The following is a 25,918-nucleotide window of genomic DNA, read 5'->3' as shown; positions in this document are numbered from 1 at the left end:
TCTTTTCCCAGACTTCCTTGGCCCCCATCCCCCCCCCCCACCCACCCCTGGAGAGGATGATGTTACACAAAACATCCTCTGGGAAACTCTGCTTTTAGGCTGTTTCTGGAAGGACTTTTTTTCTTAAATCATTTTTCTTGGTGATTTAGGTGATATTCTCATTTGGAAACCTACAGAGTATCACCTCGTTTTTTTTTCACCAGTAAAAAGTGTACTTTGCTTAAAATCAGAACAGTAAAATATACCAGATATTTAAATGTTCTAATCAGATAGTATCCCCATCTTTAAATGATCCTATATGATGTCTCAAGATTATAAATGGAATCTCAAAGTCCAGAGTTTCATTTTATTCCTTCTTCAAATTCCAAAAACTTTTTTTCTGTAGGTTTTCTGTAGGGCTTTCACATTTTTTTACATCCAGCTTTCTGAAGCATTAATCTAGAGTGCCTAACTGGTATACCAACTGATTCAGCTAGGGTTTATAAGAAGGGAAATTAATGTGAAGGTAAGTTGTGCCTTAGCCATAAGGGGTTTGTTTTATAGACTGAAGTAAACACCTTGAATTTCAAGTTGCAAGCACAGGGGGAGCCAGAAGATTCCAGAGCAGTGGCGTCATATGCAGCCTGTGACTCACACGTTTCAGTGGCTGAGCTTTCTCCTGCAGCTGCAGCTTCCAGCTGGTCATCAGATAGAGCCCTAGGTAGTCACACACTGCAGTCACCTGGCTTCAGATGACCCAGCAGGCATGTAATTGCAACATTGTCCAGTTATGAATGAAGGCTGGCTATCTCTTTGTCCAACACAGTTGGAAAATAAATGCTAAGTCATACCTGTTCTCTGAAATCACAGTGGTTGCAACAGTGAACCTGGACTAAGAGTGGAGAACCTACTGGAGAGTTCAGCTCCGATCATAAATGTTCACACTCGCTCATTCTGTCTCTGTCTCTCTCTCTCTCACTTTTAAGCTTCCCCATTAAGGCAAAGGCCAGTTCCTAGTCATTTTGATGCCCTCTAAACCTGGCTTGTAGTCGATGCAGTAAATATTTTATGAAAGAATAAGAGGTCTCCACCTTTTCCAACTTGCAGATCATTTCAAGAACATTCCATGTGGTCTCTTCATTTATGTATCTCATTGTTGTGTGTATAATAAATAGGTTCTCGGTAAATGTGGTTCACACTGTAAATGTGGATTCTTAAAGTTTCATTATCACACTTTTATTTTATGGGGGATGATGAATAGACTTTTCAAAAACTTTTGTCAGATTATTATTGCCTTTTGGCTTTAAATTATTTCTTTTAAACAAAGGAAGGGAGGAAGGGAAAGAGAAGAAAGGAATGAGGGAAGGGAAAACATCTTGGCTGGAGCATAATTATCTTTTTTAAAAAAGTTAGAAACTTGGAAAACTGTCAACTTAGTATGAAATATATTATTTCCTTGAAACATACTCAAAAGTTCTGAGTTTCATTTGCTGTATTTATTAAATCTGTTCTGCTTATAAGCACCATGATATGTGATGTATAACATATTATACCATTCTGCGACTCATTGGCGTTCATGGAGTTCAGATGTGTCTGGGAAAGAATCTGAGGCTGACCTACTTGAAAGAAAGGATCAGAAATGTGGGGAAAGAGCTTTTATCTAGCACAATAAAGAAAAGCAACTTAAACAGTCCTCCCTTCCACATCCTCCAAGAATGAGCTATTTCTAAGCATTCTCTTCTCTCACTGCAATATTGTCTGCTAGAATCATCTTATTCGGTGTTCAAGAATATATACAAGAGGGAGCCTGGGTGGCTCAGTTGGTTGGGCAACTGACTTGGGCTCAGATCATGATCCTGGAGTCCTGGGATTGAGTCCCGCATTGGGCTCCCTGCTCAGCAGGGAATCTGCTTCTCCCTCTGACCCTCCCCCTGCTCATGTGCTCTCTCTCTCTCAAATAAATAAATAAAATCGTAAAAAAAAAAAAAAAAGGAATATATACAAAAATGGCTACAACTGGTTGGAACCAGACTACAACTACCTAGAGACAGTGAAGATTCCAAGCAACCACAGCAAAGATTAAGAAAACATTGCTAGATTCCTGACCTTAGGGGGAAAGCTCTCAGTTTTTCCCCATTGAGAATGATATTCGCTGTGGGTTTTTCATAGATGGCTTTTATGATATTGAGGTATGTACCCTCTATCCCTATACTCTGAAGAGTTTTGATCAAGAAAGGATGCCGTAGTTTGTCAAATGCTTTTTCTGCATCTATGGAGAGGATCATATGGTTCTTGTTCTTTCTTTTGTTAATGTACTGTATCACATTGATTGAATTGTGGATGTTGAACCAACCTTGCAGCCCAGGGATAAATCCCACTTGGTCGTGGTGAATAATCCTTTTAATGTACTGTTGCATCCTATTGGCTAGTATTTTGGTGAGAATGTTTGCATCCATGTTCATCAAGGATATTGCTCTGTAATTCTCCTTTTTGATGGGGTCTTTGTCTGGTTTTGGGATCAAGGTAATGGTGGCCTCATAAAACGAGTTTGGAAGTTTTCCTTCCATTTCTATTTTTTGGAACAGTTTCAGAAGAATAGGTATTAATTCTTCTTTAAATGTTTGGTAGAATTCCCCTGGGAAGCCATCTGGCCCTGGGCTTTTGTTTGTTGGGAGATTTTTGATGACTGCTTCAATTTCCTTAGTGGTTATAGATCTGTTCAGGTTTTCTCTTTCTTCCTGGTTCAGTTTTGGTAGTTGATACATCTCTAGGAATGCATCCATTTCTTCCAGATTATCTAATTTGCTGGCGTATAGTTGCTCATAATATGTTCTTATAATTGTTTGTATTTCTTTGGTGTTGGTTGTGATCTCTCCTCTTTCATTCATGATTTTGTTGATTTGGGTCATTTCTCTTCTTTTTGATAAGTCTGGCCAGGGGTTTATCAATCTTGTTAATTCTTTCAAAGAACGAGCTCCTAGTTTCATTGATCTGTTCTACTGTTCTTTTGGTTTCTATTTCATTGATTTCTGCTCTGATCTTTATTATTTCTCTTCTCCTGCTGTGTTTAACTGGGAGTTCTAGAGGGGAGGGAGGTGGGGGGATGGATTAGCCTGGTGATGAGTATTAAAGAGCGCATGTACTGAATGGAGCACTGGGTGTTATGTGCAAACAATGAATCACGGAACACTACATCAAAAACTAATGATGTAATGTATGGTGATAACATAACATAATAAAATAAAATTAAAAAAATTTAAAAAAACTCTGTGCCTAAAAAATAATTAATTGTGAGGTTTAAAGTAATATTTATTGACCACATAAAATTAATTTGCCCATTAACACACAAGTATAATTAGTTTCATCTTGTTCTAAGAGAGCACATTTTCAAACATCTAAACTGCTCAAAATGGTTGAGAGACCTAAATGTGAGACAGGAGTCCATCAAAATCCTAAAGGAGAACACAGGCAGCAACCTCTTTGACCTCAGCGGCAGCAGCTTCTTCCTAGAGACATCGCCAAAGGCAAGGGAAGCAAGGGCAAAAATGAACTATTGGGACTTCATCAAGATAAAAAGCTTTTGCATAGCAAAAGAAACAGTCAACAAAACCAAAAGACAACTGACAGAATGGGAGAAGATATGTGCAAATGACATATCAGATAAAGGGCTAGTATCCAAAATCTATAAAGAACTTAATCAAACTCAACACCCAAAGAACAAATGATCCAATCAAGAGATGGGCAGAAGACATGAACAGACATTTTTCCAAAGAAGACATCCAAATGGCCAACAGACACATGGAAAAGTGCTCAACATCGCTTGGCATCAGGGAAATCCAAATCAAAACCTCAATGAGATACCACCTCAACCAGTCAGAATGGCTAAAATTAACAAGTCAGGAAACGACAGATGTTGGCGGGGATGCAGAGAGTGGGAATGCAAGCTGGTGCAGCCACTCTGGAAAAGAGTATGGCAGTTCCTCAGAAAGTTGAAAATAGAGCTACCCTACCACCCAGCAATTGCATTACTGGGTATTTACCCCAAAGATACAAATGTAGGGATCCGAAGGGGTACGTGCACCCCAATGGTTATAGCAGCAATGTCCGCAATAGCCAAACTATGGAAAGAGCCAAGATGTCCATCAACAGATGAATGGATAAAGAAGATGTGGTATATATACACAATGGAATATTATGCAGTCATCAAAAGGAACGAAATCTTGCCATTTGCAACGACGTGGATGGAACTGGAGGGTATTATGCTAAGCAAAATATGTCGATCAGAGAAAAACATGTGTCATATGATCTCACTGATATGAGGATTCTTAATCTCAGGAAACAAACTGAGGGTTGCTGGAGCGGTGGGGGTTGGGAGGGATGGGGTGGCTGGGTGGTAGACACTGTGGAGGGTATGTGCTATGGTGAGCGCTGTGAATTGTGTAAGACTGTTGAATCACAGATCTGTACCTCTGAAACAAATAATACATTATATGTTAAAAAAAAAAAAAAGAAGAAGATAGTAGGAAGGGAAAAATGAAGGGGGGGAAATCGGAGGGGGAGACAAACCATGAGAGACTACGGACTCTGAGAAACAAACTGAGGGTTCTAGAGGGGAGGGGGGTGGGGGGATGGGTTAGCCTGGTGATGGGTATTAAAGAGGGCATGTTCTGCATGGAGCACTGGGTGTTATACGCAAACAATGAATCATGGAACACTACATCAAAAACTAATGATGTAATGTATGGTGATTAACATAACATAATAAAATAAAATAAACAAGCATTAAAAGTATAAAAGCAATAAAATATAGTCATTATTAAATTATATAAGTTTATAATTAAGTGAATTGTATTGAAAAAATAATAAATAAGCGTAATTACTTTAAAAAAAAACATTGCTAAAGAGAATTCTTGCTCTCACAGGCAGATGCAGAAAGACAAGAGAGGAGCACAGTGATCATGTGAAGTACAACACATGATAAAGTTGAATAAATTTTAATTATTGGATTTCAGGACTAATTTATGATGGATATTATTTGGCAGCATGCTCAGGTAGGGGTGAGAGAATCAACCTTCTTTAAAAAGTTATGCTCCTATGGTATCATCTGACTTATAATAATGCCGAACACATATAATGTTTACTCTCTGTCAGGCACTGTTCACTTCCTTTCTATGTTATATTAGTTACCTTTTGCTAGCCTAACAAGCTACTCTAAAACTTAGTAACTTAAACAACAAACATTTCTTGTTTCTCACTCTTCTGTGGGTCAGTTGGGCAATACTTCTGGTCTGAAATGGCTAGGCTGATTTCTCCTGCGTTCTCTGTTGCATCAACAGTTAACTAACAGCTGGATGGTCCTCACCCACATGTCTGGCTGTTGGCTGGATGTCAGCTGGTGCTATGGGGATGACTGGGCATGCCTCTGATCATCCAGGAACCTAGCCTGTGATTTTTCACAAGATGGCTGGGTTCCAAAAACAGCAAGAGAGCAAGTCCCAATATATATGCCTCTACAGTTCTCTGCTTGTGTTTTACTTGCTAGTGTCCTCTGTTAGGCTTCTCCAAGAAGAAGATGCTAAGGCAGCATTAGATGTGTAAGAGATCTATTGCCAAAACTCCTGGAAGGGAAAAAGTGAGTGGGGAGCCAGAGGAGGAGGCTAGAGAGTACCAGATGGTAATATAGGTCCAGCTCCTGTGGAAGAAAGAGGGAAGGAAGGGGGGAATTAGGGTTGGCTAGGAAGAATCTCAGACAGCAACATAGTTCTAAGAAAGCTTTGGCCAGGTCAGTGGGAAGTCCTTTTGCCAGAATCACCTTAAGGCTTTATTAATCTGCTCCAGCTATGATCTGTCATTCATCACAGCAGCTACAATTGGGACTACTACTTGATGAAGTCTGTAGTCAGCAATCCCTTTGTGGAAGGACTAGGAGAATTATTGCTCCACTGAGTAGCACTGTCCTTTTTTTTAAGGAATCTAGCTACCTCTGTAGTCAGTAAGCTCCTGATCTGGAAATAGACTTAGATATGGGAATAGAGCAAGGGATCATAACTTTTTGTTTGGGTGACCACCTTCAGCCTCCTCTTCCTCTGTTCATCTCTCTTTTTGATGGTAGAGATTAAGCATTACCTTTATTGTCTGCCCATCCCTTCTGCCCCTAGGAATGCTATATTCTGTCAACCTTCTCCACAACTCCCTGCACATCAAGCCCCCTTGCCTGCCTCTCTGACTTTGCCAGTCATTATACTTTACATTATAATAATTGCAACCTGTTGGCTTCTAGTAATTAAGCACTGCAACCTGGCTATTATTACTTTGGGCCTCATCATCCCTGTGGATGTTAATTCTAATGGTCTGGCTCCGTGACATTAGCCCTGGGCTGTAGTGGAGAGCTGCCACTGAACTTGTCCGTGATGCTGGCTCTCTCCCCTGTGCTTGCAGATGTTCCCTGTAAATGGTGGTTCTTTGGGGTTTTCCCATGAAAAAAAATAATCTGTGTTTTCTGGCCTGACACAATATAACCATTCCAGTATGCCCACTTCCCTTGGCCTTCTTATTCTTTTCTCTGTCCTCTGCTAGGGCAATCAGGGTGTTTTTATTTTGCTCAACATGGCCATCACTTTTCCAGGCCTCTGATAGCATCCTAGCAGCTTGTTTGCCCCATCCCCTGGGTTCCTTTTCCAAAATCTGCCCCCCCCCCAATCAAGGAATCCTGCTTATCTAGTCTTACATCAAAGCCGCCTTGATTAAGCATCTTCACACTTTAAACTCAAGGCTCCTCACAATAGCTGCTTCCTGATTCTTGCATTCTTTTGGTATGTAATCTCTTTCCTCCTTTCAGCCTCCACCTCCCTCCATCCCCCAGGTGAGTAATCCTGGAATTCAACCCTAGTTATTAGCCTAGCAGCCAGGAGAGGAGGATGTAGGGGAAGGTCCTCCTGGGGGAGGGGCAGTTGTAGCATCTTCCAACACAAAGGAAGTTCTAGCTCTTCCTAGGGCAAGAGTTGGCCATCTCTCTAAGCTGTGAGAGTTCCAGGGGCATCTGCAGATCCAGCATTCTATGGACATCCATCCAGATATCCTATCCTTATGTTTCAGAGTCTCAGGTTTTCCCAACCAGAGCCCTGACCTTAGAATAACAGACCTGCCTTGGTTGAGCATTTAAATGTCTCTGGAGCTCTATAAATCTAACTACCAGATCACTTTTGTTTGTTGCTCAGCTCTGTCTGTTCTTCCACTGCAGGAGATGAGGGCCTCTTCGAAAAGTACCAAAGTTGGCCCTCTGGCTCTCCCATGTAGTCTTAACTGTTAATGGTCTTCAGTTTCTCATTATGCCTCTGTAGCATATCAGTACGACTTAGCAGTAGCCAGCCAACACTATTATCTTTGTAGGCATTGCTTCTCCCATATCTTTTAAATGCCTAAAACATTGTACCCACAAGGACATTCCCCTATACCAGGAAGTTTTTCCCAGGTCACTTCCAGTGAAATCTGTAGCAGTTGATCTGCACCTCATAGTCCACTTAGAACAATGTCCTACCTATCAGGCAATGAATGAGCCAGTCCCACATTCTTATCTTACCCCGATGTTGTTGGATCCCTCATGGCACCACTTGTGTTAGTCTGGGTCCTCTGAAAACAGACACCAAGAGCAGGATTAAACATGTTGAGATTTACTGGGGAAAGGCCTGTAGGGGGAAACAGGGAGGGAGCCTCAGAAAATCTGGAAAGAGAGCATGATGCAGGTCATACCTCTGTGAAAAGAAAGAAAGAAGTATTAAATGTTCATCCACTGATGAATGGAGAAGTAGAATGTGATACATTTATACAATGGAATGTTATTTTGCAATAAAAAGAAATGAAGTACTTATATATGTCTACACTGTGGATGAATCGCAGAAACATTATGCTAAGTGAAAGAAGCCAGTCACAAAAGATAGCATATTGTGTAATTTCATTTATATGAAATGTTCAGATAGGCAAATATACAGAGACAAACTAGAGTAGCAGTTGCTTGGGGCTGAGGGGTTATGGGGAGATGGGGGAGTGATTGCTAATGTTTATGGGGTTTCTTTTGGGAGGTATTGGAAATGAACTAAAATTGATCGTGGTGATGGTTGCCCAACTCTCTGGAAATACTAAAATCAGTGAACTGCATACTTTAAGTAGGCAAATTCCATGGTATGTGAATTATATCTCAATAAAAATGTTATAGTAAAAGAAAAGAAAAAAGAGGGCTGTGCAGAAAGACTCTTAGACTATAGCACAATGTCAAAGTTTCATTCAGACTACTTAGGAGTCCTTTATCCCCTGTGCTCAGTCATTGGCTGGGAGCAGCCCTTGGAAAGCCCGGCCAAGTGACAGAGGGAGGGGGAGTGGCAGTCAGTTATGCTTTTTACTGTGGGAGATGTGACAGGCACATTTTCATGGCTGCGTGTCTTGTAAGCCCAAACAAGTCACGTGTCCATACGCAGAACCCAGGTTTTGAGAAGTGAATGGCACATCTTGATGAAAAGAACAGCAAAGTTATATTGCAAAGGAGTGTGCCACGCTTGCATCAACTCATTAAATTCTCCCAACAGCTGACGTGGATACTATTATTATTCTCATTTAATAGATGGCGGGGGGGTGGGCATAGGGAGATTAGTTCGCCCAAGATCATACAGATGGTAAGTGGTGAAGCCTGGATTTGAACTGGTCAGTCTGCCTGCATCGTCGGTGCTTTTTATCATGATGCCATATTTTCATGCAATATATGAATCTGAATATCACAGAATCAGTTGGAGAGGTGTTATTGTCCGTTTCTCCTCACTGAAATGAAGGCTTTGTGGCAGGAGGGAATGGGAAAGCATGTTCATATGAAGTTCCTATCTTTTGTATACATTCTGCTCATTCTCCTTACTACAGGTCTCCCAAATCAGAGAAACAGGAGTGAATTATGTTCAGTCTAGACCAATATTTATTCTTTTCTTAATCTTGCCATTTAAAAAAATCCTGGCATATTTTTAATCCTGGTATAGTAAGTAACTCTAACATGTGATTGAAAATATAGAGTTGCGGGCGCCTGGGTGGCTCAGTTGGTTAAGCAACTGCCTTCAGCTCAGGTCATGATCCTGGAGTCCTGGGATCGAGTCCTGCATCGGGCTCCCTGCTCAGCAGGGAGTCTGCTTCTCCCTCTGACCCTCCCCCCTCTCATGCTCTCTCTTTCTCATTCTCTCTCTCAAATAAATAAACAAAATCTTTAAAAAAAAAAAAAAGAAAGAAAATATAGAGTTGCTTGGTTATTGAAAATAGAGTCCCAATGAGAAAGAAATTTTTTATCTATTGAGGGGGTCCTAGGAACAGATTTGAGAGGACAGTCAAATGTTAGTACCCCTCATCTGTTAGGGAGCCCCGCATTTGCTTCATCTTGCTCTTGGAGTTTGTGTTCTGGTAGCACATTTGCATGTCAGCAACTTTCTGAAAAGAGGTAGCTACTCCAGAGTTAATAAATGTGTGGTACTGACATAAGGCATGTAGTAGTAGGTCAAATGTAACTCAGTGTCTTTGGGAGTTGAGGAGAAGGGGAGGGGTGGGATGATGTGTAGGGTGTGTTATTTTAAAAATTAACAAACTGAGAAACAGAAAGATTAAGCAATTTGGCCAGGGTCAAACTAAAATGTATTGGATTGAAAATTTAGGTGAAGTCAGCTTGGCTGTAGGACCAGTATTCTTTCCAGTAAAATTTTCTCTATTTTCAGCCTAGCAACTCATTTAAATTCCCTCATTTAAAATAGCTTATTCCACCGTCTCTATTAATTACAAAACATGTTTTGATCATTTTGAGGGCTGTCAGTCCTCTTGCATGATTGACACACACCAGAACAATGAAGATACTGGGATCTAGGCAGCCAGACCCTGGATGTAAACTCAGTGACCATCGGTAGCACCACAGAATGTTTGGATTATGTTTATGATTTCAGGAATGAGTATATTTAAGACTTTGTGGAAGACGTCCTACTTTTCTTTGAGAATTTTACAGGCTGCATTAGAGAAGAAAAACTAGAATTAGCATAGCCACAGAAGACGGGACCAGGAGTCATAAGTAGATATTGGAATTCTAGGAAGGAGTCTTGGACTCAGTTTAAGTGTTCCCAGTTAGAGCCACCCAGAAGTGGACTGATGTTGCTTGGAACGTAATGAGTTCTGTACTGCCAGAGGCTCCCGACCCTTTTACCAGTTGGAGTTTGTGTGGTATGATCTCAGGAGAGGGCCTTTAAAACTCTAGCATTTGTGCTTGCATTTTCCATTACTATGAATCTGTGAGACTTGATACTCTCCAAATCATAACATAAGGCCCTCCTAAGAATAGGAAACCTGTATAAAGGAGTTAATAATCTCAGCTTCCCTGAAGAACGATGTTCTTTGCCTAGGATGATCATAAAATCAGTTAAAGGAGAAGTCACAATTTCAGATTTCCCAAGTTATGCCAGAAGCGTTTTCAGTCAGGTTGATGTTGTTTCCAGAGTGTAAGGGTGTTTGTCATCATGACTGTCCAAGTGCTGATATTTTATGTAAGTTTAAGATCACCTCTGGCTATCATTTTATTTAATTAGAATAAACTTTTATTATTGGTTAAAGTGAAGTTAATAATTGAAGAGCACTTATGACATAAAATCCGTGAGCTGTTCATCTGAAGTGAGGGCATTTTGCTTTTTTATTCTATTAGGTCCTTTTATTTATTTATTTATTTATTTATTTATTTTTAATTTTATTTTATTATGTTAGTCCTTTTAAAAGAGGAAATGATTTAGATTATTTTGAGTGTAATCTCTTTTGAAATCTTAACTATTAATATGCAGCCATTTGTTACTATAAAAGAATGCTGCACTGAGATGTAAATTGATATGGCAATAGGAACTATGGGAAGTCAGAAAGACAAGGTGGGGTTTGTTTTGTGGCATATATTCACACGTTTTGCATTATAAATAATGAATTGTAAAAATTTCAGAACACCCAACCTCCAATATAGTGGCCCTTTAAAGTAGTACCTAAATGAGGAGACATTAAAGTGTGGCAGATGAATATTTGGTAAAGTTCTTTCTTACTAGATTAAGGCAAAATCACCTGTAGTAGTAATCCCTTATTCCTGTTCAGTTCCTTTTATTATAGTTATGCTATCACCTGTTAGATCCAGTAGAATCTTAAGTTTTGAAACAGAGCGCTTTCTCTGTGCATGAGTACCAGGTGGCTGTATGCCTTTAAACCCTAGAATCCCACTCAAGGCAGTAAAAAGAGGAAGCAAGACCAATTTAGGGAACAGCAGACTCACAGCCTCATCTCACCCCTTCTCTAAGCAAGGGTGAGAATTAGATTATCACAGGGAAAAACCTCTTGCCACGGGGCTCATGCTGAAGTTTATATGAGATGATTCCTTTGTACCTTTTAAGGTTCTTTATCCCACTTTACTGGTCTATGTATATATACACATTTATATGTATGTGTTTATGTGTTCAAATGTTGGCATTCAAAATCTGTTTTGTCCTATTAATAATAAAAAGTACATATTGATCAGTTTGTTAAATTATAAAATATTATATATACTAGTTTTTGTCTTTTCCTTAAGAATCACAGAGCTGTCAGTGACCCTAGAAATCATCTGGTGCAATCCATTTATTTTACAGCAGATAAACTTGTGATCTGGAGAGACTAATTTGTCCACAGTCACACTGCTAGTTTTTACTAAGCGAAGTCTAGATTTTCTATCTCCTGGTCCTGGCCCAGTTTTACTATAGTGCACTGCCTTACCGCTCCTGAAATGACTGGTCTTCCTTCTCTTTAGATGTGTATATATATTTATGAGCATTAAAAATAAACAAAACATTTAAAACAAACAAAAAACTAAGTTAATTTCACTGAGAGGCCAAATGTAAGTACAGACTTTTTGGTAAGCTGCTACCAATACAGTATCTTTCAGAAGTTCTATTTAGAGTTTAGTAGTTGATGACTTGATGAAATATGACCAAGTGGCAAATTTTCCTAATTGAATTTAGTAGCAGAGTTTTGTTTTTCTGAGGAGCCACATATTCCCTATCTATTCTCCACATGTGTTCAGAATGATCTTTTTAAAATAAGCAAACCTAGTCACATTATCCTCTGAATAATCTCCATTAAGCAGCTCCCTTTTGCCTTCAGAATAACATCTAAGCCCTTACCATGGCCTACAAGGCTCCTGGTGATCGAGGCCCTGCTCCCACCATCCCCCCCACTTCTCCTTTCCCTCCAGTCTTGGTTAGCTTCTTTTAGTTCTTTGACTGCAACTAGCTCTTTTACCTTTATGCACATGTTAGCTTTCTGTTGCTTCATAACAAATTACCACTAATTTAGTGCCTTAAAAAAACACCCAATTTATTATTTCACAATTTCTGTAGGTAAGATGTCTGGCATGGTGTGATGGGATTCTCTTCTTAGGGTCTCATCAAGCTATAATCAAACTGTTGGCCAAGGCTGTGGCTCTCATCAGGGGCTAAGGGTCCTCTTTCAAACGCACTGGTTATTGGCAGCATTCAGATCCCCATTTCCTTGACACATCTTTAGAGTCAACAGTGGCATTTCAAACACTTCGGATTCTTCCAGTCTCTCTGACTTACTCTCTGTCTTGTCTCTGTGGCTTCCTCTTCTGTCCTCAGCCAGGAGAAAGTTCTGCTTTCAGGGTCTCATGTGACTACTTCAGCCCCACCTGGATAATCCAGGATAATCTCCCTCTTTTAAGGTTAACTAGTTAGTAACCTTAGTTATACCTGCAGAGTCACTTTTGCCATGTAGAGTGACATGTTTATGGTCATGGCACCAGGGGATGGAGATCATGGGGGTCAAAATTCTGCCTACTACAACACAGTACCCTGCGTCTGGAATACTCATTCTTATCTCTGCATCCTGCTCCTTCATTTGCTAACTCGTACTTTCATCCACTGGGTCTCAGGATTTCTTTTTGCCCCTCTCTCCTCCCCCGCCCCCCATTCTCAGGTTCGGATTAGGCACCTCTCTTCAGTGCTCACTTACTACTCTTCACGTCCCCATTGTACCACTTGTCACTTCTTACGCTTACCCATATTCTTTCAGGAGACTGTCAATTCTCTAGGGAGAAAAGCCATGTTTATCTTGGCACATTGTGTTTCCCTGTTTAACCTTGTGTCTTGATGCACAATTAAAAGAAAAGTTGAATCAGTAAATTATTTGTACCCATGAAAGGTGGAAGCATGAGCACCATGTTTAATACAAATTTCTAAGACTATCAGAGGAAGAGAAAGGACAAATTTAAGTCAAGCTATACAAATTATTAAAAACAAAAACCAGGGGCGCCTGGGTAGCTCAGTCGTTAAGTGTCTGCCTTCAGCTCAGGTCATGATCCCAGGGTCCTGGGATCGAGCCCCGCATCAGGCTCCCTGCTCCTCGGGAAGCCTGCTTCTCCCTCTTCCACTCCCCCTGCTTGTGTTCCTGCTCTCGCTATCTCTCTCTCTCTGTCAAATAAATAAATAAAAAATCTTAAAAAAAAAAAAAAACACCAAAAAACCCAGCCTGCTTTTGTGAGTTAATGAGGTGCTCCTCATTACTGGAAGCTTTTAGGTGGAAGCTCACTGACAGGGTGTCAGGGATATTGGTGGGAGGCTAACAGACATGAACTCTGTTTTGTGACTCATGATTGTTACGGTTGACGTAAGACCTAAGGAGATGGAGTCACTTGTATTCCTATCCCTGTGGCTCCCACGAGAGACCTACGTGCTCTTTTTTTTTTTTTTAAAGATTTTTATTTATTTATTTGACAGAGAGAGAGAGAGCGAGAGCAGGAACACAAGCAGAGGAAGTGGGAGAGGGAGAAGCAGGCTTCCTGCTGAGCAGGGAGCCTGATGTGGGACTCGATCCCAGGACCCTGGGATCATGACCTGAGCCGAAGGCAGACACCCAACGACTGAGCCACCCAGGCGCCCGAGACCTATGTGCTCTTAATCACTAGCAGTGTGCCTTGTCCATTCACTGGAATTATCCAGCCTGGTGGGGCTGGGACAATTGACTCCCTAGTATCCTGTGCTAGTTACTGAATCATAACTGAGTGACAAGATTAGTATAGTAGAGTTACTTTTATAAGTCATTAACTGTGAAGAAGCAACATTAGAAATAAAAATACTATTAACATACATCACTAGAGAAGGAGTATAATGTAGTGTTTAAGAGTGGGCCTTTTGGTTCAAATACCCAGCTGTACCACTTACTAGCTCTGTGACCTTAACTCAGGTACTGAAGTCTTTGTGGTTCAGTTTCCTAATCTGTAAAATGCAGATGATAATAGGAGAGCCTAACTTGTAGAGTGATTGAGAGAATTAAGTAGGCAAGATAGTAAAGAGTAGAGTACATAGGGTATGATTAGCATTGTGTCAGGGTTAGTTCTTCCCCTCTTCCTCCTCCATAACAACATTATCCTGCAGGCACATTAAAGAGCGTTCAAGACCTACAACCACATGCACAGTGTCTGGCATATACTAGGAATACAATGATATACATGTATATATATTTTAAAGTAGGCACCGTGCCCAGCGTGCGGCTTGAACGCACAATGCTGAGATCAAGAGTCACACGCTTTACTGACTGAGCCAGCCAGGCACCGCTACAATGATATTTTTTATTTAATAAATAATATGTTCATTTGTAATCTTTATTCATATTTTTCATTTTTATTTTATTCGTATTTACGATAGGAAGTGGTCCCAATAACTTTATGCTGTAAGAACTAAATACTGTGTTAGTCTTGTGTTGCTCAGTGCTTGCTAAGGTAGTCTGAAAAAGGGGACTTAATCTCTTTTTATTATTAAAGCAAATGGATGTTTTTAGAAATCTTTTGAATTATTTTCCAGAAGAAAACTATAGCCAAGTAAAATTCATATTTTACATATATCATTTTCTGGATGATAAAGTAAAATACCCTTGCCACAAAAATGTTCTCATTGGAATTCAGATGAGATGTTAACACTTTGCTTGTCTTTGCAAACAGGTTCATCCTAAATTCCACTATAAACAGGCTCATGACCCAGGCACAGACACTTCTTGTGTGGCTTTTTCCTATGATGGTAATGTCCTTGCCTCTCGTGGAGGTAGGTTAAAAACTTTCTTTTGGATGTGTTTCTGTATTTAAAAATGATCATCATTAACTCTAACAAATGTTACACTAATATCCTAACAGTAAAGCTAGCTTTTCTTTTTTTAGTGCACCTTTGCCAGTCTTTTTTTTTTTTTTTTCCCATTAAAATGCATTTCTGACTTGGCAGTATTGTTAAGGTATCAAATAAAATTTAGAAAATATGTACTTTTTGGCCTAAGTTTTTATTTTAGCTTCAAATTCCATCAGAATTTGAAGCCTCCAAAGATGACTTTTGCCTCTAACTTATGGAATTTTGTAGATGATGTTCTACATTTTTCCTATATCATTTTATAATTTAGACTCTTCTGTTGGCTTACCATTGATTTTTTTTTCAGTTTGAACACTGTACCTCAATTCAGTTAAAAAAAAAAAAAAGTTGCGTACCTGAATGTTAGTTTTTAAATGGCTACATAGTTCTGTATGGCCATATTATGTTTATTTACCCACATTCATGAGGTTGAATATGGGTTTCTTCTTGCTGAATCTTTCTCACATGGATGAGCTAAGTGTTGACAGAAGGAAACAAGAGAATAGTAAGGGCAGCTTATGAGCAGAGCATTACGGGTAGTATGGGGCATGACTGAGGATCTTCCTGTAGGCCTATTTGTGGGGAGGGAAAAGAAACAGTAGAGTAAGTAGATTGGAGCCATTACAGATGGCTTTAAGTATCACATAAAGGATTTAGTTTTTATTCTGTAGGCCATGTTAATCTAGCAACACTACATTTGGCCAGTCATTCACTCACTCAGCTGCTCTATGTTGAGCAACTACTCTGAGCAAGCATTGTGCTAGGTGCTGGGTCTAAACTGTGAACATCATAGACAGTGTTCCTTTCCTGAAAGAATGTGCAACCTGGTGTAGAGGGTATCTGAATCTTTTGAGAAAGTTTTTCAAATGATAAATGTTTCACTTAGAAATTCTCACATTTACTCTTGCAGCTTTAGAATGGTGAACCCAAATCTCCAATGTGGAGTGGGGAGACAAGAGAGGAATAAGTGGGAAGCATAGTTTGAAAATTCCTCTCAGAGGATTCTAAAACAGGCCAGCCCCAGACCAGCTGATAATTACTAGAAGTATAGGACTAACTTCAGTTCAGTCAAAGCCATTTTGGTGACAATTCTTACCTTCCCTTTCCATCCTATAATAACTGTTGGGTAACATGTCGCCAACAGAGTACGTATACTGTATTCCATCATTTTTCTTCCTGGATGTATAGAATATGGCAGATAGAAGTCTATTCAGCAGAGTCCCCAGGTGTTGTAAGGTACTCCTGCTAGCTCCAGAACCTGTCAGGTTAGCTAAACTATTTAATGCAGATTAATGTTTTCTTATTGTTTGAGAATTATGAGGATATGTAATCTTTTTTTTAACACTAAAAGCCAAAAAAGGGTGAGTCTTACAGAGTCTTTCCATTTTAAGCAGGTCCCCAGTCCAGCCAGTTGTGGATTAGTGCACCTGCCAAAAGCTGGGTTTCAGAGGAAGGGTCGCTTGGGAGAGAATGGAGATTTTTATTGAAATCTCCACTCACCTCACTTGCACCTGATACTGATTCTTTATTGGACCCAAGGGGTTGAGGCAGGTCTCAGCTGTGGACGCTGGGGAGCAAGAACAGCAAAGACATTACTTATATGAGTTTTGGCTTTCATTCTGGTCAGGAATATTAGTTAGTAGCCCTATAGAAATAGAAAAAAAGCGATTCTTAGAAGAATATTCATTATACTTTAAAGAGCTTTTGGAAAAGCTGTACTTTCCAGCAACATGAAGAATGATAGCCGCAGGTAGAGTTACACTGGAGGGAAGGGAATCACATGGCTCAGTCTCATTAATGTTAATGGATAGCTTCATCTACGCACCAGTGGGAGAAAGAGTCTGTTGTGAACTGAACTATTTTCAGTCCTGATGGTTGTTAAATTAATATCTTCTTAAGAAGGCCGGTTATGCTCAACTATACCATCGGGGGACTACCAGCTGCTATCAAATCACTCCTTAGAGTAGATTCTCCAGGGTTTCTTCTAGCCTACACATGCTACATCAGTGTGAAAATTTCTTTCTAGAAGGCCAGTTCATTATCATAAATCTTTCTACTGTTGTCACATCCACTACATTCAAACTGCCCAGTTAAAACAGTAAAATACACTTATGTGCATCTTTCTTTCCCCTTCCTTCCCTCCTTCTTTCCTTCTTTCCTATAGTTATACACTAAGTTTAGCAAACTCTAAACTTAGAATTAGTTTTTTGCACAATTCACTTTCTTTTTTTTTCTTTTTCATTCCTCTATCAGGTGATGATACATTGAAATTATGGGACATCCGACAGTTTAATAAACCACTTTTTTCAGCCTCGGGTCTTCCTACCTTGTTTCCAATGTAAGTAGCGTATTTTAAATTGATAAATGTAAGAGAATGGAAAAGAAATTTCTTCACTTTAATTTATGTTATGTGTCTTTTAAAAAGGGACAGGAAGAGTATTTGAAATCTGTTTTTTGAAAGATACATTTTATTTTTCCCTTTTATTTGCACACTCTTCAGACCATAAAATATTTTTGAAGTTGAAATCATATATGTTCATGTGTTTCTCTGTGTGTATACACACATAGGTCTTGGGATAGTAAAAATATTTTAAGAGATTGAATTGTTCTTTTAATATGTATAAATGACAGGGTAGGCCTGCGTATTTGTTGTCTTTTAAAATTTGAACCCCATTCCATCAAAGCAATATTTCATAGTTACTGAGCATTACTATATCTCATTTTCTCAAGTTTTTCTTATCATCATTCCAGTCAATAATTCAGTATACTTCACTTGTTCAGAGTATCTTGTTCTAGGTAGCTGAACACCATTATCTTCATTCTATTAAGTTGACAACTGAAGCATTTAAAGATTTTTCTAAGGCAACTGAGGTGGGATTTGAACTTTTAAGTCCTACAGTTGGTGCCTAAGTAAAACTTTCTATTTTTGTAGAAATAAAATTTCACATCTGTGTTAAATAATGACCAACAGGGAGAGCGTGAAGGTGATGGAAGCGTCAAATGGAGGAAACTGTGTAACAGCAGAGCACTGACTCTAGCACGGTCTGTTGCCCATGGCATTTATCTGTTAAAACCAACAGATGGACAAACAAACATGAATTTATAGCTGATGAGAATTTTTTGAGCTATTATGCCTGCTGCAAGCTATGCTAACTACATAACTTCTTTGGATCATGTCTTAGATTATTCACAACCAGGTGGCCAGATCTCTAACAAGGGCTCTTGAATCATAGCCATCAGTTAGGTTCCAGCAGTTCAACCTGTTCCTCATTTCATGGTCCTTGACTTGACAAAACTCAAATTATTTGGGGATGGTGGCTGGTGGTGGTAAAAAATAATTCCAAAACTGGACAAAATTATCACTACTTAGACATTAGTCATACAATGTCTATTTGTCTATAGCACCGTCAAGGTCTATCTTGAGTTTTTCCCACACTTCCTATACATTAAAAAGTACAGTGTGTAGAAGTTAGAAGCATAGATTCTGCAATCAGACTGCCTGAGTTCAAATCCCAGCTGCGCTACTTTTGTGATCTTGGCCAGGGTTTCTTTACTCTCTCTCTGCCTCAGTTTCCTCATCAGTAAAATGGGGATAATAATGTCTACCCCATAGGATTATTGTGAAGATTAAGCAAACTAATATAAGTGCTTGACTTACTGTGAGCCCTCTATAAGAGTCACCTCTTGTTACAGTGGTGTTGTTTATATTTTATTTAACTCATTGCTGTAGGGTCATAAGCTTATGCTTACACACTGTTTTTGTCTGTAGGACTGACTGCTGTTTCAGTCCAGATGATAAACTCATAGTCACCGGGACATCTGTTCAAAGGGGATGTGGCAGCGGCAAACTTGTTTTCTTTGAGCGCAGGACTTTCCAAAGGGTGTATGAAATAGACATCACGGATGCGGTATGTAAATTCTTCTCTCCTCAGCCTTGAGAATGAAGTGAGGTTTGCCTCTTAGTCATCTTTTGTTTTGGTTTTAGTTTTTAAATAGAACATAAGTCCTGGCCCCTACGGTGCAATGGTAGCTACTTTTTTTTACTAACACAGGAATTACTAGTATGTTGCAGACTGGCTGATCTACACTTTCCCTTCCTCTGACCCAGTATTTCCCATGGGCCCACGCTTCAGTCAGAATTTCAGCTGGGCCGGGGACATTTGCCCTTCTGCCAACCAGTTTGAGGAAAGCAGAAGCTGATCATCACGTAGGATACAGAAAGAAGTGTCCCATAGGGTGCATGTGTGTGAAGATTCAGGGATTGTGGACAGAAGTGAAAATTATGCCTTCAGAAAGTGATGAATTGTATCATTGTTTCCTAAACCTTGAAAACTTTGACAGAATTCTGCTTGCCAGAGTTGTCATTGAGGTAAGACTCAGCTTCCACTGAGCTTAATTTCTGTTTAGTTATTTGGAAGTTTAAAACATTTCACAGTTAACTTCGGCATCTAAAAAAAACCCATTAGTTTTCTTTACATATTTATATAAGCACTGTAAGCACTAAAACAGCATGCATGCATGCATTGATTCACTGATTCAGTCATTCCTTTCCTGAGACTGTAATACAGTAATAGTGAAGTTTCCCGGGGAAAATCTGAATTCCTTTGTAGTCTTTTAGAGTATGTATTAGCATTTAGAAGGTAAGGTAAATCATTGTTATTTTCTGAGTATGAAACAGACTGATTAATGTCTGTGTAAATTTTCTTTGGCTCACTGTCAAAGCCTTTAGTAATATCCTATATCTTAAACAGCGCCCTTCTGTAGACTTTCAGCTCTTTGTAAACAGTTGGGACATATTATGTACTTACATGATTCAGACAATTGAACAACTGTTTTTAAATCACTAGTCAAAAGCTCCTGTCTCTAATGTTCTAGTATTACTGTGGAGTCTTAATTTGTAGGCCCTAAATTTGAAACCGTGGTATAGTTAAAGACAATGAAATAAATAACAATGAGACTAATTCTAGATGAGTACTTAAGTTTTATAGATTCTAATCTCATGATGTAATTTGAAATGTGCCAGCACTAATAATAATTTTTTGGGGGTACATCCAAGAGCCAACTTAAACACTAGAATCAAAGAAAAACATTCTTGACTCTATCAACTTTAATCTCAAAAAATAAAATTATTATAATTGGTTGTTCCAGAAGTAAGCTGTGTTCTGTTATGCCTCTCAATGACAGTACATTTCAGTATTACTCATGGTGTTATGGTTTTAAATTATAATTAAAATTGAAACCTAAATAAAATTGCACTTTTAAGACACCCTATGTTTTTGTAGTGTATGGAACATGCTGTTTGCTTTGTTGCTCTGAGTTGCTTTTCTAGCTAGATCTTTTCCTCCATAGTGCTTACTGCCATTGCATCTGTTATGTTTGTTGTCTGTTTTCTTGCACCAGGATGTAAGCCCACTAGAGCAGGAACTTTGTCTGTTGTGTTCACTGTGATCTCCTCAGTGCTTAGAACAGTGCCTGACACATATTTGTTGAATGAGTGAATGGTATACTTGGCAAGTCCATGTAATGCATACTGTACAGCACAGGTATGTCTTTGGAGAGTGAGGCAGGAGAGAAGTATCTAGAGATGGAAAGGTAAACTGATCTTGTATACCATAATAAGAAGGTGACTTTATCTTCTGTTTTTTGTTTGTGTGTGTGTTTGTTAAAGCAAGGGAATGGCGATTTAGGCTTTAGAACATAATTTTTATTGAAGTGTGAAGGTTAGATTTACAAGATTTGGTGTTGTGTACGAAGGCTGAGGTTTATTACTTGAGAGGCTGGGCCAGTGTTCCCCAAGATTAAAAAAAGAAAAAGAAAGGAAAAAAGCAGATTTTGGAAGAAACACAGTGCATTGTTGTTGATATGTTGAGCTTGAATACCTGCATGGCCTCTGGATGGAGATAGTAGGCAGATAGGTAAGTGAGTTTGGTGCTTAAGAGAAAGAAGACACGGGGCGCCTGGGTGGCTCAGACGTTGGGCGTCTGCCTTCGGCTCAGGTCATGATCCCGGGGTCCTGGGATCGAGCCCCGCATCGGGCTCTCTGCTCAGCGGGGAGTCTGCTTCTCCCTCTCCCTCTCCCCCTGCTTGTGTTCCCTCTCTCGCTGTGTCTCTCTCTGTCAAATAAATAAATAAAATCTTTAAAAAAAAAAAAAAAAGAGAAAGAAGACACAGTTTTGGGAGAAATATTTACAGTTTATAGTTGAAATGTTGGTTGCTGATTAGTTTAAGAAAAGGGCACAAAGGATGGAGAACATGAGCCCTAGGAAACCTGAACGTTTAAGGGATGAGCAAATGAAGAGAAGCAAGCAAAGGAGAACGGTCATTAAGTAAATGGAATATACCTTCTATTGAATTGTCTTAGAAAAGTCAGAAAACAGATTTTGAGAGCCATATTAATAGACAGATGAAGAGAAAACTTCAAATAGGGACAAAAGTGCCACAGCACTTTGAAGCAGCCTTTTAAATAATTGATTTAGGATCTGTTTGATTGCATTTTGTTGTTAATATCAGACAGCATTGTTTTTGTTTACATAGTAGAATGGTATGTTAAAAGAACTTTAAAATGCCCCTCTGATCTAAAGTTTTAAGTCTTGGAATGTAAGAAAATAAATGTATTCTTTGGAATGGATAAGGATGGTGGACATTTTGCTTGAAGGACCAAAAATGTCTCTTATTTTATTGTATTTTTGTCATTAAAAACCAGAATAGTCGTTTCTTTTGGAAATACTGTACTCTGCTGTAGTAAGATACATACTGTGTTGAGTTTTAATTTACATAAAAGGCAACATCTCATTCTTAATATCAGCATTTAGTGGTGTGCTTGCTTGATTAGACACAGACAACGGTGGCTTTAGGTCTATCCTAGATGAGTCCTTTTACTTCAGTAAAGTATGAGTGATTGTATTCTCACACCCTCTTCTAGAATAAAATAAATCCCTAGGTAGTTATATTTTAGAATGCCAAGCACCACATGTATATGGAGCCAAACATTGTTTTCAGTCAGGGATATTAAAAACTCTACCGTTGCCTAGTAACTAAAAACTATACTACAAGCTTCACAATAAATAGCTTTCAAAAATATAAAATAAAAATTTAAAAATATTTTCCCATTTATTTTTGAAAGAAACTTAAGGGAAAAACTGGTTTTAATTCCATTCTCTGTGTTGTTATATGTTCTGAAAATTTTTTTCTCTTCAATGTAGAGACTCTCTTCACTAGGAGTTGACAAATGTTTCTTTAACATTTACCATTTTTATAGTATAATGTTCATACACATTTTACAATTCTGCTGATATTATTTTTAGATGTTTCTTTGTCGTCCAGTTGTATTCCCTCAATTGAAAAAAACAGCATATTTCTCAGTTGTCATCTAATTTTTTTATGATTTGAGTAGTGTGCTTAGCCTCTTTTCTAAGATAAATTCCAGAATATAACTTGAATCTTGAGTTTACAAATCACTTTAGTTTTTGTGTAAGATGGGACCCTAAGCTTTTGTATATTGTATAAAAAGCTACCATTACTCTATTTTGTGTGATGAAAGTATAGGGGAGAAAGAATGGATAAAATACAATTTGGAGATGATGTATCAATTATTATTTTTTCATTTTATTTATTTATTTTTTAAAAGATTTTATTTATTCACTTGGGAGAGAATGAGAGAGAGAGCATGAGAGGGGGGAGAGTCAGAGAGAGAAGCAGACTCCCCGCTGAGCAGGGAGCCCAGTACGGGACTCGATCCCAGGACTCCAGGATCATGACCTGAGCCGAAGGCAGTCGCTTAACCAACTGAGCCACCCAAGTGCCCGATGTATCCGTTTTTTAAAAAATATTTATGTTTAGAAGAAACATAGACATATTCAGACCTTTTCAGAGTTCTAATTATTCTGGAGAGGACCTGAAATAACGTTACGAACTACTATTAGCTTAGTAATTTTTCATCAAACTATAATTTGTTATAAAATGACTAACAGACTTGCCTTTTTCACTAATATAAATCAAAGGACATGGTTTATGCAATTATACTAGCATATTACCATTTATATTCTTTAACCCAAGTGTAATGGAATAAAGTTTTTTGACCTGATATTATTTAAGATGGTGGCCTCTTCACCTCAGCTGCTTTTGGCGGTAATTTAAAAGAAATAGCAGGTGTTCCCTTGGGTAAAGAGGGAAAAAAAGGTAGAAAGGAAAAAAGCTAGAAATCTCACACTTGATCCTGACTACTCTTCTGATTTGTTTGTTAGCTTATGTACTTTGGTGAGGGACCTTTGTTTCTGCAAACACTGACTGAACAAAGTGAGGAATAGAAAGAAAAAAAATCAAACCTTTATTTACAAAACATAGCTATAGATCTAGCACAACTGATCTGGTATATAGCCGCAGAAGGGAAGGGAAGGGAAATTTGCTTTGATATTTTCAACTAGACTGCTTTATTTTTTTCATTCATTAGGTTTTCAACTAGACTGCTTTTGGTATTTTAATTGTCTTTTTCTGATTTAATTGTATTTTTTTTATTATAAAAGTAGTACATATTAAATCTAAAAAACTGTCAACATAGAAAAGATCATTAAGAAAGTAAATATCATATCTAATCATATCACCCATAGATTATTCTCAGATATGACATTTAAATTAATACATTTTGATGTCCAAGAAAATTGCTCTATTTGGTAACCTAAAGAATGACATATATCATACAATGAAGTATCACATAAAAAGTTTTTGTGTTTTTATTAGGAGAGTATATTGATATTTTAAATCCAAAGAGACTGAAGGGAAAGAAGAAATGAGTATAATAAGGCCATAAATAATGGACTCTTCACAAAACTAGCTATTTATCTTAATTTATGAGTGTAAGGGACATGCTGATCATTCATACTACAATCATCCTCCATTATTTGTACATATGTAAGAGAGCAGAAAGGTCATTCAAATTAATGGATATTCCAGACGTCCTCAGAATTGGTTTTGGAAAGTGTCTTTGTTCTTACATATGAGTCTTGATAGAACAACTCTGGAAATTCACTTCAAACAAATTAATGAAGCTGTGCTTGTGAAAGCTTGTCTCTGAAGAGTTGAGGAACTCACCTCTTCTTCTGTATCATCCTGGGAATAGACTAATGATCTGTCTCACTGATACAAGGTTCCACCTCTTTAAAAGTTTTCTGGAAATAAAGGAGTCCAGCAGTGTCTTTGCCCAGTCAGGATTGTACAAGGAATAGGACACAGAGGGAACTTGAGCTATTGGCAGTGCAAATGCCAACTGAAAATAAACTCGAAAGAAAGACTATATTTGGCATTTATCTGCCTTCTAAAATATAGTGAAACCTTCTCAATATGAAGTCTAGGGGATGGAAAAAATGGACTTTGAGTTTAGCTTTCCATTATCTGATTTTTATTAAAGAGCAATCAGGCAGCTAGTTGACTAGGGAATAGCAGTTGCTTTGAATTATGTATTATCTTGGATAAAGCAGCATCAGCTTAATGAAGTTTGGCTGTAATTCACTTTCTTGAGAAGATTAATGCAGATTCTAGATGGATACTGATTAACTATTTGTACTTACTAAAATTGGTATATTTTCCCATGGCCAAGTGATAAGACAGTATATTCAACATAGGTATTTAGAGCATTTGCTCATTGGGAACAGAAAGGCAAGGTACATGAGCACTGCCTTGTTTCCTGGTCTTCCGAGATATATAAATATTTGATGAAAAACTCAGGAGTATTGTTTGTTCTAGCTCTGTGAAAAATGTTGATGGCATTTTGATAGGGATTGCAAACAATCCTAAAATTTGTATGGAACCATAAAAGACCCCATATAGCCAGGGGTATTTTGAAAAAGAAAACCAAAGCTGGGGGCATCACAATGCCTGACCTCAAGCTATATTACAAAACTGTGATCATCAAGACAGCATGGTCCTGGCACAGAAACAGACACATGGATCAATGGAACAGAATAGAGAGCCCAGAAATGGACCCTCAACTCTATGGTCAACTAATCTTCGACAAAGTAGGAAGGAATATCCAATGGAAAAAAAGACAGTCTCTCCAATAAATGGTGTTGGGAAAATTGGACAGCCACATGCAAAAGAATGAAACTGGGCCATTCTCTTATGCCATACACAAAGATAAACTCAAAATGGATGAAGGACCTAAATGTGAGACAGGAATCCATCAGAATCCTAGAGAACACAGGCAGTAACCTCTTCAACCTTGGCCACAACAACTTCTTGCAAGACACGTCTCTAAAGGCAAGGGAAACAAAAGCAAAAATGAACTTTTGGGACTTTGTCAAGATAAAAAGCCTCTGCACGGCAAAGGAAACAGTCAACAAAACTAAAAGGCAACCTACAGAATGGGAGAAGATATTTGCAAATGACATAACAGATAAAGGGCTGGTATCCAAAATCTATAAAGAACTTACCAAACTCAACACCCAAAAGACAAATAATCCAGTCAAGAAATGGGCAGAAGACATGAACACACATTTCTCCAAAGAAGACATCCAGATGCCCAACAGACACATGAAAAAATGTTCCACATCACTTGGCATCAGGGAAATACAAATCAAAACCACAATGAGATACCACCTTGCACCAGTTAGAATGGCTAAAATTAACAAAACAGGGAGCAACAAATGTTGGCGAGGATGCGGAGAAAGGGGAACCCTCTTACACTGTTGGTGGGAATGCAAGCTGGTGCAGCCACTCTGGAAAACAGTATGGAGGTTCCTCCAGAAGTT

The 25,918-nt window shown here is 38.6% G+C and overlaps 1 protein-coding gene across 3 annotated transcripts in view; it reads left to right on the top strand.

Annotated features, from left to right (window-relative positions):
* The window catches only part of WDR70 (WD repeat domain 70), a 305,870-nt gene that overhangs the window by 233,475 nt on the left and 46,477 nt on the right, over nt 1-25,918 (top strand). For all 3 annotated transcript variants that reach the window (XM_044916946.1, XM_044916945.1, XM_021696297.2), the window contains 3 exons: nt 15,002-15,101; nt 17,430-17,514; nt 18,946-19,084. In XM_044916946.1, the coding sequence (XP_044772881.1) occupies nt 15,002-15,101; nt 17,430-17,514; nt 18,946-19,084 (324 nt within the window). The remainder of the gene's footprint in view (nt 1-15,001; nt 15,102-17,429; nt 17,515-18,945; nt 19,085-25,918) is intronic.

This window comes from Neomonachus schauinslandi, chromosome 7, assembly GCF_002201575.2.
Source record: "Neomonachus schauinslandi chromosome 7, ASM220157v2, whole genome shotgun sequence".
Taxonomy (NCBI): Eukaryota; Metazoa; Chordata; class Mammalia; order Carnivora; family Phocidae; genus Neomonachus; species Neomonachus schauinslandi.
The sequence above is the reverse complement of the archived record's forward strand: the minus strand, read 5'-3'. Positions and strand labels throughout refer to the sequence as shown.